General features: G+C 43.3%; 1 protein-coding gene across 2 annotated transcripts in view; it reads right to left on the bottom strand.

Moving 5' to 3' along the window:
* Nucleotides 1–14856, bottom strand: part of prkcbb (protein kinase C, beta b) — a 64073-nt gene that overhangs the window by 25811 nt on the left and 23406 nt on the right. For both annotated transcript variants that reach the window (XM_066641992.1, XM_066641991.1), the window contains exons 8-9: nucleotides 10583–10679; nucleotides 9361–9501 (exon numbers count right to left, since the gene is read on the bottom strand). In XM_066641992.1, the coding sequence (XP_066498089.1) occupies nucleotides 9361–9501; nucleotides 10583–10679 (238 nt within the window). The remainder of the gene's footprint in view (nucleotides 1–9360; nucleotides 9502–10582; nucleotides 10680–14856) is intronic.

The raw sequence follows: 14856 nt of genomic DNA, 5'->3' as shown, positions 1-14856 counted from the left end.
CCTCCAATTCATACAAAGACTCCTCCCTGGCCCCAAGGAACTGGTTTGGAGGAAGGTGACCTGCAGGATCCTGCACACAGTGGGAGGCCTGGAGCTGCACAGAACCTTGTTTTTAATGAACTGAAAGTCACTGGACACTGTAGGTTTACCTGCATTTTATCGTGGGCTTTTTAAAATCTGGAGTTTTTTTTAATGTTGAAGGACCGGAGAGTACAACGCTGCGCTGGCTGCTGGAGGAACCTCTGCTTCACGGTACTCATCTGGACGTATCAGGCATGTCTACTCCTGCACTGACCAGAGTCCTGGTTTCTTCGGGGGTCACTACACTGCGTCACCTGGTGGACATTGCAGGACCTGACCATGCCTGTGCAGAGAGCCTGGCTGCACGGTTAGGGTTGCGATCCTTGCGAGTCTCGGCTTCTTCGTAAGTGAAGGATAGTGCTGACACCTGAGGAACTCAAGATGCTGAAGGACTACGGTGCAGGGGTAACTAGCCCTGCGGAGGATGACACATTCCTTGCCCTCATCCTGGCTCCTGACCTGCAGGACTGTGAAGGGCCCCTGCTGGAGTGCAAGGGGTAGTCCTGCATGAAGTTGGATAGTACCTCCGGGAAGCTGCTGACCTTCAGTGGAGGGTTTTACATGGGATTTTACCTGTTAACTCTTTTATCTCCATTTTAAACCATGGAGTAGCACCGGCGTGTCCCTTTGCAATCAGAGTGAAACTGTTTTTCATGCTTTTATGCGTTGTTATAGGCTACGTCACCTATGTGTGGTTTTACAAAGTTTTTACGGCTTTTAATATGATTTTTACTGTGCATACTTTTATCCTGAGTTTTAAATACAAAAGGAAGGATCAGGCCAAGTGCCAATTGTTGAATTTGATACTTGGTCAGGCAAAACTGGCAGTTTACACCAGTCGAAAAAACAAGGTGGAGCAGAACACAGACAGGGAGGTTTTAAGGGTTTTTACCAGAGAGATCAAGGATTTTTATTGATTTTAACTTTTATAAGTGCATGAAAAATCTGGAGGTGTTTGAGGAGGTGTGGTGCTGTGGGGTCGGGGTGTGTTCTGTACTTGATGAAGAACTGTTTTTAATCCAATCTTCATTTAAATGCACTTTTTATACCCAGGTTTTATAGTTCGAATAGTGTAACAATGTGAGTGTTGTTTCCCAGTTGTTTTTATGTTTCTAAAGTGAATTTTAGACGACTATTGAGTGTCCCCACTTGTTGTTAATAAAGGACCCTCGAAAAAAATATATATATATACACACACACACACACACTCCAAAGGACCACTTGCACAATGTACTGTGACGTATGTTTGCTTTCCGAACGACACGTCTGTTTACTCCTGCCTAGCACCTATCAACCCTTACCCTTCAGATCTCCGCCTGTTTCAATAGTTTATATAGATTTTGAACATTGTCTTTTTATAACATTTTTTTTATATTTGTTGTTACATACCGTCACTGTCTAATTACAATTGTTAGTGGTTGGTATCCTGGGTACTTTCTAACCTTAGGCCCCACCCACATGGGTCTGGATATCTTTCAGAACGGAGGCTACTGTCCGTGTTGTAAAAGACCTTCATCCAAAACAACAGTGTTTTCACAAACAGCCAGAGTATGGGAGAGACAGGGAGAGAGACAGAGAGAGAGACAGAAAAAAACAGAGAGAGAGAGAGACATTGAGAGACAGGGGGTCTTGGGATCATGCTTCACTAAAGCAAATTAACAGAAGATACCCACTTTGGGAGGAAAAGAAATCAGTAAGTAAGGAAAACAAGGAAAATAAATTCTGGCTAAAGATTAGCTAAAACTGCTTACAGAACCAGAGAGAAATCATCAAAAGAAAGACATCAAACTTCAGAGAATTTTAATTTATTGAAGCTACACTCCAAGAAAAAACAAGGTAGAAACCCTCAACCAAACTACAACCCAACACAAGAGAAAGTGGAGAAATTGTGGTCTTCTGTAAGTTAGCTACTATTCTAACACCACAGTGTGTGTAATGACTGATGTGACTGTGGGAAAACTCCACCCCCTCACCATAACATACCTCTCAGACCTGAAAACTGCACAGGCTAAGAAAACATACAAACAAAACCTACTCAGAGAAAACTCAGAAACACTCAGAGCTGACTGCACCCAGACAGAGAGTAGGATCGTCTTTACCAACCTCCTGCTCTACACAGACCGCCCTGATGCCTGGCACAGAGCACTCTGTCCCCACTACACACACCACAGAAAGAGGGGGATATGCAATGGCAAGTTAGTTATAGAGCGCAAGGACAGAGACAATACCGTCCTCACTGTCAATCTGTACCACAATGGAACCATCATGTTACAGGGCAGCGAGTCCAGCCTCAGCTCTGTCCAGGAAGACTTCAGCTTTCTCAGAGCTCTGGTAATGTCTGAGAGAGAGGGAAAGATGGTGGGGGAGGGGAACAGCAGCTGCAGCAAAAGTACAGCTCAGGGGTCAGGGGAGGGGCAAGGAGCACACACACACCCCACACAGCACAGCACAGTACAGGAGGAAAAAGGACAGGACAACAGAGCTAAGCTCAGACAACTGGAGAACACAGTGTTCCAGCTGAAAGAGAGCCTTTCCCTACAGGAAGTAGAGCTGATAGAATTTAAACAACACATTCTCTCCAACCTGTCTTCCAACGAGCCCTCCCAGCAACTAAAAGACCCTCTGAACCACCTAGAGAACTCAGTACTACACCTAAAAGGATAAGTAAAGGAGCTCCAGCGAGACAGAGAGTCACTGATAAGGGAACTGACTGCATTAAGAGAAGAGCTAGACATTAGGGACATGGCCATTTACAATCTCAGAGAAGAGTTGCAAAGGCTCAAAAGCAGCCAAAAAAAAACACATGACAAACCCTTTCAGACACACCCTTTCAGAAACTAGACCGACCCACCCAGAATCTGGACCCGCCCATGCTGGACATGGACCCGCCCTCCATGGACATGGACCCACCCACCCTGAACCTGGACCCGCCCACCCTGGACCTGGACCCGTCCACTCTGGACCAAGACCTGCTCACACCTAACCACAGCCTGACCACTGTGAATTAGCACCCACCTCTTCCAAAAGCAGACCCACTCATTCTGGCCCAGAATTCCCCCCACCTTGATACACAACCCAGCCACTTAGAGCCACAATGCACGCGCTTAGAAGTACGACCCTCCCACTCCAAACCAGAGGCAGACAAAAAACTGAATCTCATCCTTGCAGACACGGATGTAGTCATACTAATAGACTCTAATGGAAAATTCCTAAATAACATCTCTTCCCAGGATATAAAACTGTCAAGGTTTGGTGTCCCAGAACAAAAGATGCATTCGGCTTCTCACCCATGTCATCACAAATGAGCCACGCCATATCATCATCCATACGGGCACAAATGATCTGAGGGCACAACAGGAGAGAGTAGCAGAGAGTATAAGAAGAGTGGCAGAGACTGCCACTCAGAGCTTCCCCTCCACCAAAATTACAGACTCCACCCTCCTGCCCCGGAGAGATTTCCACCCTGCAACCATCCACCGAATAAACGCAAAAATCTTCCGTAGATGTGCCCTAATGGCCAATGTACATCTGCCACACCATCCCAAGCTCAACATTCACTGCCTCCATGTCCATGTTCATCTGCTCAAAAATATGGTAGGAACCTTTGCTAAAAATTTAAAAGACGTGGCCCTCAGATGCAACACAAGCACCCCCCCCAAGAAGCAGCAGGCTACTCCACCTGAAATCACTCAGGATAACCGGCACCCACCAAATCCTCCATCGCTACTACCCCCTACCCCCACCCGGCTATCCCCCACCCAGAGCAGCCCCAAAACCAGCAAAACCAGCCCAGAACACAGCAGACCCTACCCAGCTACACCACTCCGCCCAGCACCCAGCAGATTATATCAAGCTACATCACTCTGCCTAGCACCTGTAACGTCCTGTGTTTGTTTTTCTAGCCATGTGCTCATGGCTGTGTTTATTTGTCCTTGTCTCCGCCCATGTCCCGCCTTTGTTCCGCCTCCTTGTCCTTTACCCTCGTTATCCGTTTCAGGTGTTTCTCGTTTGTTGATGTATTTAAGTCCCCTTGTGTCACTTCCTGGTATCGGTCATTGTATTGTAATGTTTTGTTCTGCTATGTTCCTAGTCCTGTCGTGTTGTTTCGTATGGTTCCCATTTCTAGTCAGTTGTTCTTTGTTTTTATTGCCCCATTTCTTGTTGTTGTTTCAAGCCCTTTCATTTATTCATTTGTCGTGTTTGCCCTCTAGTTTGTTTGTGTTTGTTTTGTTCTTTCCTTATTAAAATCACTGTTTTAGCGTTTGCGTCCACCACCGTCAGTCCGCCATCCGTGAATTCGTAACAGCACCCAGCCGACGACACCCAGCAACACCACACCGCCTGTAACCAGCTGACGACACCCAGCAACAACAGACTGCCAAGTACCCAACCTCCCGAGACAGCCACAGAAACAGACCTATGCCAGTGTAGTGAAGGGTCCAGCCCCCACCAGCACCACAGAACTGGGAGAAATCAGACAGCTGCTCACTTTCATATGCAGCAAACTGCAGAGCTAAGTGTGACTCTGTCCATTTATCCACCCACTCATCAATAAATCAATCAATAAATAAAAGATAGATAAATACATAGATAAATAGTATATATATATATATATATATATATATATATATATATATATATATATATATATATATATATATATAGTTTGTTATTAATTCAGTTAAAAATTAATTAGTTAAAAAAATCTAAACATTACCTATTTCTAACTACACAGGTTTATCTCCTTTCTAAAAACCATTGTTATTGTATTTTCTTTTACATACCATTTTACATATCACAGAAATGAAACCCTTCTCTATTTCTATGCAGAACATTCAGGGAATTAAATCCTCTCTGATTGGATACAAAAGTAAAAACATCAATTTCATTAATAACACAAAAACACTGACATCATCATCCTGCAAGGAATATGGTGCAAATCCGACTTGGTCACTCACTTTCTCACTAATTACAAAGAAATTATAATCCCATCAATTAAACACCCAGTATTAAGAGGTAGAGGATTATTCTGGAGGAATAATCATTTGGTAAATCAGAAGGATCAAAATTCATAATTCCACTAAAATATGAAAAATCTCTAATTTGGCTTAAAATGAAAAAAGAAATCACAGGCACTCTTTCTATGATATCTTTCTATGCACCATCTACATCTCTCCCAGTGAATCCCCTTACTACAGCGAGGACAACTTCCCCAGCCTCCACGACCAGATCAGCAGCTTCCAGGCCCAAGGCAGTGTGCTGATCTATAGAGAACTGAACAGCACAGGATCTCTACCTGATCTCTGTACAGAGCACGGTAATAATTATATATTTGGACATAATTACCCAAGAAATGTTTCCCCCGAAAAAACTCTGATCAACAGGTGAACTGCAATGGACAGGAACTGCTGCAGCTCTGTCAGAGCCTGGGACTGTACCTGGTCAATGGTAGGACACGAGGGGACTCTTAAGGAAAATACACCTTCTTCTCACCTCTTGGGAACAGTAAGCTCTTGGCCCAGTAAGCTGTACAACATCCAGAGACCTTACAGATGGGCCCCAAACATCATCCAAAAGTTCCAGAAAGCAATTGGGCAACAGCAAATTCAAACACTTTACACACCTTTCTGAATGCCACTTACACTCACAGTAACAAAGGCATCAATCTGGCCGTTAGAAATATAAACCACATCTTTAACAAAACTGCCCAAATATGCAAATTAAAACAACCAAAGAACAAACCCTCCAAAAAAAAAAACAAAGTAGGATCAGTGGTTTGACACAGAATATCAAAAATCAGGAAAAAAATAAGAAATCTTTCAAAGACTGTACAAACACACACTCAGAATCACAAAAGCACAATACACGCACACACGACTGACACTAATTGAGGAGTCCTTAAATACAAATAGGTTTTAGGAACAGTCTCAGTAAATCTAGAACAGAAGAATTAGTCGTTCAAAACAGAGCGATATGGATCACACATTTCAGATCCCTCTACAGTAATATAACCCCAAATTTAACACCTGGCCAAAAAAACATCACTGAAAAATTAAACTCCATAGAATTGGCCAAAAAAGACTGGACTCCCCGATTACTGCGCAGGAACTTCAAAACAAAATAACTGCCCTAAATCCCAAAAGAACAAGCTGCACCGACATCCTGAACATGATCCTGAGGCATCCTGAACGAAATGATCCAGCACATGAGTGAAGACCTCCAAAAGGCCATTCTCAAACTGTTCAAAATGATTCTGAGTGTGGGTCACTTCCCTGACGTCTGATAATGCCCATCTTCAAAAGCGGAGACAAATTCCACCTACAGAGGCATCTGTTTGAACAATAACCTGTGGAAGTTACTGTGTAACATCATCAACTCAACTTTTACACTTCTTTATGGAGCACAGTGTCCTGAGCAAGAGTCAGATTGGATTCATACCAAATCACTACACGTCTGATCACATTTATACCATACACGCCCTGATGGACTTACGTGTTATAAAGAATAAAACAAAATGCGGTATAAAGATTGGCAACAAAGGGACAGGGCTGTTCTCTAAGCAGCGCAGAGTGACACAGGGCTGTTCTCTCAGGAGTTTGGAGTAAGACGGGGCTGTTCTCTCAGGAGTTTGGAGTAAGACGGGGCTGTTCTCTCAGGAGCGCGGAGTGAGACAGGGCTGTTCTCTCAGGAGTGCGGAGTGAGACAGGGCTGTTCTCTCAGGAGCGCGGAGTGAGACAGGGCTGTTCTCATAGGAGCACAGAGTGAGACAGGGCTGCTTAAGCCCAACACTATTTAACATTTATATAAATGAATTGACCACGATTCTGGAGCATTGTACAGCTCCCGGTCTCACTCTGCACAACTCAGAGATCAAATTCCTGCTCTATGCAGACGATCTGATTCTGCTGTCCCCCACAGAGCAGGGTCTACAGCAGAACCTGGACCTGCTGGAGCAGTGCTGTCAGAACTGGGCCCGTGCAGTCAACTTGAAAAAGACCAAAACCATCATTTTCCAAAAGAGACCCACATCTCAGGGACACTCCCCCTGCTTCACACTAGGGACACAGAGGTTAGTCTCCAGTAGAGAGTAGAACTTTTTAGGGCTGAAGATCATTTCAACAGGAAGCTTCAGCAGTCCAGCATTCAATGAACTGAGAGAGAAACATGCAGGGCGTTCTATGCCATCAAATGCCAAATTTCCATTCAAATCCCAATTCAGATCTGGCTCTAATTATTCCAATCAATTCTAGAACCCATTCTCCTATACGGCAGTGAGGTGTGGGGGCACTCCAAAACCACACATTTGACCAATGGGAAAAACAACCAACGGAAATGAGGCACACTGAATTCTGTAAAAGTATCCTGGGAGTGCACAGGATGACACCAAACACCAGCTGCAGAGTGGAATTAAGTCAGTACCCTCTGTTACTGAAAATACAAACTCAATGATTAAATACTGGCTACATCACTCCCATCAATACACAGCCCTGAACCAAGAGCTGAGCAAAGAGAAGAGTTCCTTCACACAGCTGGTCCTCACCCTGACCTCACACACACACTAACCCCCATCAGGACCCGTCTGAAACACCGCCAATCAGAGGCACCCACATTATAACACTCCAAAAACACAACTACATCACCCATTAGAACACACACACAGGCACAAAGCAGAATGCAGTGCTATCTGGCGCTAAATGGACAGTACACTGTAGCAGAGCACCTCAGCACAGTGACTGACCACACAAACAGAGCCACACTGACCAGGTACAGACTCAGCGCCCACAGCCTGACTGTACAGACCGACCGCTACAGACAGGCCTGGCTCCCTAGAGCGGAAAGACACTGCCGGCAGTGCCAGAGCAGTGCTGTAGAGACAGAGCTGCACTTTCTCACAGAGTGTGAAAAATACAAACAATTAAGAGAAATTTATTTCCCAAAATTTGAAAAAAATTCATTCATAGCTTCTCTAATGAAGCCAAACTGAGCGTCCAGCTCAGAGACCACGGGGAGAGCAACATCCTGGCAGCAAGATATGTATCTGTCACACACTCAGAGACAGTGAGTGACCAACACACATCCACGCATACACACACACACACACACACACACGTTCATTTATGTTCAACTGTTATACATTTGTTATTTCTTTTAATGTTTAACATGTTCCTTGACTCCCGCTGTTCTTTAGATTGCTCTTTTATCAACATAATCATTATTATCTGCATTGATTCTTTATTATTATTTATTAATTATTATTATTATTATTACTTATTATTTCCTTTTAAATAATCAATATTGTTTTATTAATGCTTTGGCAAAACTATACAAATATGGTCAGGTCAATAAAGCTTATTGAATATAATTGAGAGAGAGAGAGAGAGAGAGAGAGAGAGAATATAGTGTGTGTGTGTGTGTGTGTGGTAATGCTGCTGATGCTCCTTCACTTTCTCTCAGCATCCCAACTCCTGTTACCATGGTGACTGCCAGCTGCTGAAATAGGAGCATTAAATTCTGCCCATCTCTCTCTCTCCCACTTTCCCCTCCCCCATCTCTCTCTCCCTCCCCTTTTCCCCTCCTCCATCTCCCTCTCTCTTCCCCTCCCCAACTCTTTTTCCTACTCTCTCTCCTCTCCTCCCCTCTGTTTCTCTCTCCCTCTTTCTGTTTTGCTGACGTGACACTATATATATATATATATATATATATATATATATATATATATATATATATATATATATATATATATATATATATATAGTATATTATATTGTGATTTTTTTTTTACCTCCCCAATCTCTCTCTCTCTCTCTCTCTCTCTCTCACTCTCTCTCTAAGTGACATAAATGATGTCTATCAGTTTCTGAATGAGATGTAAACCTTTGGTGTGTGTGTGTGTGTGTGTGTGTGTGTGTGTGTGTGTGTGTGTGTGTGTGTGTGTGTGTGTGTGTATGGGGGGGGCTTAATAATATATAGACAATCATAACTTGTTCTTCCAGCTCATCCTACGGACTGAGATCTGGAGCTGAGTCGGCACCTGGAACATTGTCCTGAACAGTGTTTGCTGTGTGGCACAGAGCTGAAAGATATCACTATGAACATCACAGTGTGGCCCTAAGATCGTTATACTGACTGTTCCTCCTGCTCCAACATCAATTTCAAGAACTGACTGCTTTACCCACTGCCTGATATACCACCCCCCCAACAGTGTTATTTCAGCTGGCAGTGGTTTTAATCTTACAGCTTATCTTGTGGTATTAGCTTTAGATGGTGCGATGGCCTGACCTTTCCGAAGCTGCCCTTTCCGAGCACCATCAGGAAGTTGAAGTCCGAGAGCTTCATCCGGTCACGGATCCCATTGCTGTCGAACTTGGATGAGGCATTGGATGAGGGGTCTGTCTTCTTACTGCTAGCAATTTTGGCTCTCTGTGAAAAACCCGAACAGCAAGAATCAGACTGACGGGACAAACGAGTCTGAGTCAGATCTCTGGTCTGTGAAGTACAAGTCTGAGTCAGGTCTCTGGTCTGTGAGGTACCAGTCTGAGTCAGGTCTCTGGTCTGTGAGGTACCAGTCTGATTCAGGTCCTAAATCTCTGAGGTACAGAAAAATGACATCACCTCAGAAAGACATACCTTCTGCTGTGTTACTGTTTGTTCTCTAGAATCAATCAGACTCAACCTCTCTCTCTCTCTTTATATATATATATATATATATATATATATATATATATATATATATATATATATATATATATATATATATATATATATATATGTGTGTGTGTGTGTGTGTGTCTCAAGGTCATGATTCTGCAGGGATACAGACATGGAGAGAGAGAGAGAGAGAGAGAAAGAGAAAGAGAGAGTCTCTGAAAGAAAGTCATTCTAAAACTCCTAAACAATGAGATCCCAACACACACACACACACACACATACACACAACCCAAATCCTTATCCTACCTGAAGGTATAAGACTTTACCCAGACTTGTTTTTCAGATTATGTGTCTAAGATTGAGATTTAGACTAAGACTGAGACTAAGACTGAGTTTAAGAATAAGACTAGGACTAAAACTTAAACTAAGACTGAGACTAAGATTTAGATTAAGACTGAAACTAATACTGAGATTAAGACTGAGACTAACACTCTAATACTAAGACTAAGACTAATTAAGACTAAGTCTTGGACTAAACTGAAATTAAGACTAAAACTGAGACTATGACTGAGACTGAGATTGAAACTAAGACTGAGACTAAAACTGTGACAGATGTAATGAAGGGGGAGGAGACAGTAGCTGCTGAATGAATGAATGGGGTGTAGCTAACAGGGAAAATCCTGGTTGCCCTGGTGATCTGTGCCATATTATTTACGAGTCAGAACAGTCCAACCAGAGTCTAACCTCGTCTCTGAGACATCCCCGAGGGGTGTCCACTCTGAGTGGGCTGTCCCCCCGCTCAGGGACAGTAAGGCGACAAATTCTCCCATGAGCACTGTGTTTGAACTCTGACCTCAAACTTCTGGCGGAGCTCCTCGTTACCCTCCTCCCCCTCCGGAGGAACGGGAACATTAAAGTACTCCCCCTCCTCCTGACTCAGCAACTTAAACCTGCAGAGTGAGAGAGAGAGGGGGGGGGGGGGGGGGAGAGAGAGATTTTTGATTAAAAAAAATACTTTATTATTGCTAGTATATCACATTCCACCAATTAATATTGACATATAAATACACACTAATAAAATTAGTCACTCAGTCCTTCCACATGATAATATCAAACATAAATAAATAAAATAAAATTATAATAACAGGTTTGTAAAAATCAAACCCTCTGCAGAAATTTTGCACAAAGCTCCACCATAATCCCATACAATGTCAAAACCATCCAGATTTTTCATTGAATTTTAGAACATAAGATCCAACTTCATCCTCGTCTGCATCAACTTCTTAAACACTAAAACCACATCACAGTCTCGCCCACTCCACCATTATTCTTCTACTAAAATAAATGGCAGTTTTAGCCTGTCCTAAAATAGAATTTATCAACTGACACTTCTTGTTTCTGACAGTACTGAAAACCTAAGATAAACACGAGTTGTAAAACATTCTTCAAAACAGGTAAAAAGTGAGCTCAAGGTTGTAAATAAAGGCTTCAGTCGCTCACACTGTGTAAAACAATGAAACACTATTTATCTTTCGAAATAGAGTGGACAATGTGAGGTTTTTAAATTTGTGATTTAAAATGGACACAAATGCATTCCAGCAATGACACCATGTAAAATCTTCCACTGTGAATGCCCAGCTGCTTTGGTCAGTGCTGATTTATAAAGTGCCCTCCATGCAGGTTTTACCTCAATACTGAGGTTAAAATGCACCCTCCACGGTGTATCCATCCGACCCGAGAGCGTTGTCTGATTAAGTCTGTCAGGCCCACTAGCCTTAACAATGGTCCCTGTAAGTCCACACCTTTAAGACTGGGGCTGACCCACAAACACAGAAAAGTGTCCTCTCTTTGTGGTTCCACTGCACTCCCAGGTTCTCAGCAAATCCTGGTCCTCCGTGGTCAGCGTCTCCCGAACTCTGCGAAGCATCTTAGCTGCTACTCTGCTGGATCTCATCCTTAGTCTCCGAGCTAGTGCCTCTGCATCATTCAGCTTCACACCAGCAGTCTCCACAAGATGCTTCACTGTAACCAGCATCGGGACCTTCATCTTTTCATACAGGTTTACTGGTTCCTTCTCCAGGAATGAGAGTCTAGCTCTAAGGACCACTGGCTCCCTCAGAAACAAGTATAGGGATGTACTGGGGACCTGCCTCTCCACCTGGTACAACTGCCATGCCTTTAAAACACTAACATAAAATGACGAAAGGCCCCCACCTGCCAACCCCTCAGTCTTTACCAAAAACACCCCCTCCTCTAGACACAGTCCTCCAGCTCTTCACAACATAAGCCTTGCCACTTGTTTCCACTAAGCATTAAAAACCCATATAAAAGCCTCTGTAAAACTACACCCTAAATGTTGCCTTCTTTCTTTCCAGATGTATCATCCCCTGCCCCACTTCCTCTCTTGGTAGGAACAGAACACTTTGCTGGACCCAGTGAAGTTTGTCCCAGGTAAAATTCACAAGAATAGACTGAATCCCAGCTAAAAGCTTCTGTGGAGGTTCCAGAACAGACAGAGAGATGACGCAGTTAAGTTATTAACTAGTGTTCTACCCCTGAATGTCATCTTTGACAAAAGCTATCGCCATCTCCGGAGCCTTGTGTATCACTCCCTCCCAGTTCTTCCTCTCAAAGTCTTGATCCCCTATAAATACCCCCAAGTACTTAAAGCCCACTTTAGTCCATTCCAACCCTTCTGACAACATCAGTTGTAAAAAGCGCTATACAAATAAATTTGATTTGATTTGATATGCTGATAGCTAAAAACATGGAATGTCCATGTTAACTGTGACCCCTAAAAGTTCTTTCCTGATCCTGTGAAGCAAGGACTCTATGGCTAAAGAGTACAGCATTCCTGATAGAGAACATTCCTGTCTAATACCCCTTCCCATTTTAAAAGGAGCACACAGACCACTGTTGACCTTCAGGATACTCTCAGTGTCACTGTACAGCACTTGAACCATTGACATAAACTTTGAAGAGAAACAAAAGCCTTAAATATTCCACTTGTTCATGTTCCACTTGATCAAAAGCTTTTTCTTGGTCCAGGGAGATCAGCCCAAAGTGGAGGCCTCTGCCAGACACCGCCAGGATATCTCTAACAAGGGTAATTTTATCAAAAATAGATCTGCCAGGGCCACAGTAGGCCTGATCCGTATGTATGGCTTATGTATGGTCCCCTATTTTTGGCAGAAGGGTGTGCGCTGCAACTCAATGGCAGCAGTCTGCCGATTTAACATTCATGGAGTACTTCAACCAAGGCCTCCCCAGCCACTTCCCAGAAAGCTTTGTAAAACTCAGCAGGTAAACCATCTATACCTGGAGCTTTTCCATTGGCCATTCCTGTCAGTGCCACCTGGAGCTCCTGCATGGATATGGTACTCACCAAACCCTCATTGGTTTCTGGTGACACCTGAGGTAGCCCCTCATTGAAGCACTGCCTTAATCACTGGTCCCTCCTTTGCTCACAGTAATAAAATTCCACTGCTCTCCTTTTAATGTCTCTATGATCTGTGAGCTCCTGACCATCGGCTGACCGGATATGATACTTTGGCCATTCTTCTAGTCCAAAAAAGAACTGCGATGGGGCATCCATTTCAGAAATATTCTCAAATCTGGATCTGACTGATGCCCACTGTGCTCTCAACCCCAGCAGATCAGCTAAAGCTGTCTTCTTCCCCTGAAGTGCCTGGCTATGGTCCTGTTCATCCCCAGATCCCAACAAGCTCCGCAGCCATATAATCTCGTCTTCAAGTTTATTTACTGACTGAATAATGCTGTTGGTGACATTGATAGTATATTGTTTACAAAACTGTTGTATTTGCAGCGTTCAAATATCCCACCACTGTTGGACTGAAAGAAAATTCCCTCTTTTTGACCTCCACGTCTCCCATATAAAGGTAAAACAAATCCTAAAGTTCATGTCATTACACAGTGCTGTGTTAAAATGCCAATATGCACTCTTCTGCTTCACGGCATTGATAAAAACGCGCCCAGACACCATGCAGTGATCGCTAAAACCCAGCGGTGTTATTGAACAATCTTTAAAAATCTGTAAATGATGAGTAAAACAATATAATCTGTCCAACCCAGCAATTGAAATCATCCCATCTCAAGTATGTGCCCATGTGTACTGCCGGATGGTCCCGTGTTGGGAGCGGCATACATCAGCCAGGTCATGCTCCTCAATCATGGCATTCAACCTACGTCTAGAGTCCAAGTTCAGTTCTAGACGTCCAGTTCTAGACGTCCAGTTCAATATGATTCCTGTCAATGACTTCCAATGTCCAATTAAAACAACTAAAACATTTTCTTTGTTACACTCAGCTATAGTCTCAGAAAGAGCATCCAAAAACAACACCCTTTCCCGTGGTGCTACTGGTGAGTAAACACATAAAAAAACCAAATAAATATTTTCAAACTTTGCTTTGACTTTAATAAGACTGGGGAATAAAATGCTTGGCAAACAGCACCGCTACTCCTGCACTGGTGGAGCTACCATGACTGAGCAGCACTCTGCACTCCCACTCCATCTGCCAGTCCACAGCACTTACCTCATCACTATGTGTCTCCTAGACCAGAGCAACAGAACCGCTCTCTTCTTTATGTCTCTTGCACCATTCACATTTATTGAGGTGATTTTAAAATCGCTCATTTCAAGAAATAAGAAGGACACAAAGGTAACCAAAACAACAAAGCAAAGGTAAATTAAACCTTATCTTTTAGAACCTTCATCAGCATGTTCAAGTTGAGCCCCCAGGTTTCTCAGTCTATGTGTTTCAGGTTCTCCTATTCCACCTTCTTCTTCACTCCTCATTAGCCCTCTAGCGGACAGAATAAAAAGTTCAAGATTTGGAAAATACTCCACTATTTTAACTGGTATTCTGCCTTTGGATTCATTTAAAAATTAGCGCAGTTGCTGAGAAGTGTAAAGAATTTCCCTACAACTACTCTGTTAAGATAGCGAGGAGTCAGATTCGGACTCATGTCCAGATTCTGAACCTGGTTCCTCCGACTCACTGCGCCGTTGTCAACTCGTGACTGTGCTTCTTTATTCGTTTTTGTATTTTTCATGTGACAGCAGTCCCGCTTCTTGCTCACTATCTTTTCTTTCACCTCCACGCTGTC

Source organism: Hoplias malabaricus, chromosome 13 (genome assembly GCF_029633855.1).
Source record: "Hoplias malabaricus isolate fHopMal1 chromosome 13, fHopMal1.hap1, whole genome shotgun sequence".
NCBI classification, from domain to species: domain Eukaryota; kingdom Metazoa; phylum Chordata; class Actinopteri; order Characiformes; family Erythrinidae; genus Hoplias; species Hoplias malabaricus.
This window is presented reverse-complemented; position numbering and strand designations above follow the sequence as displayed.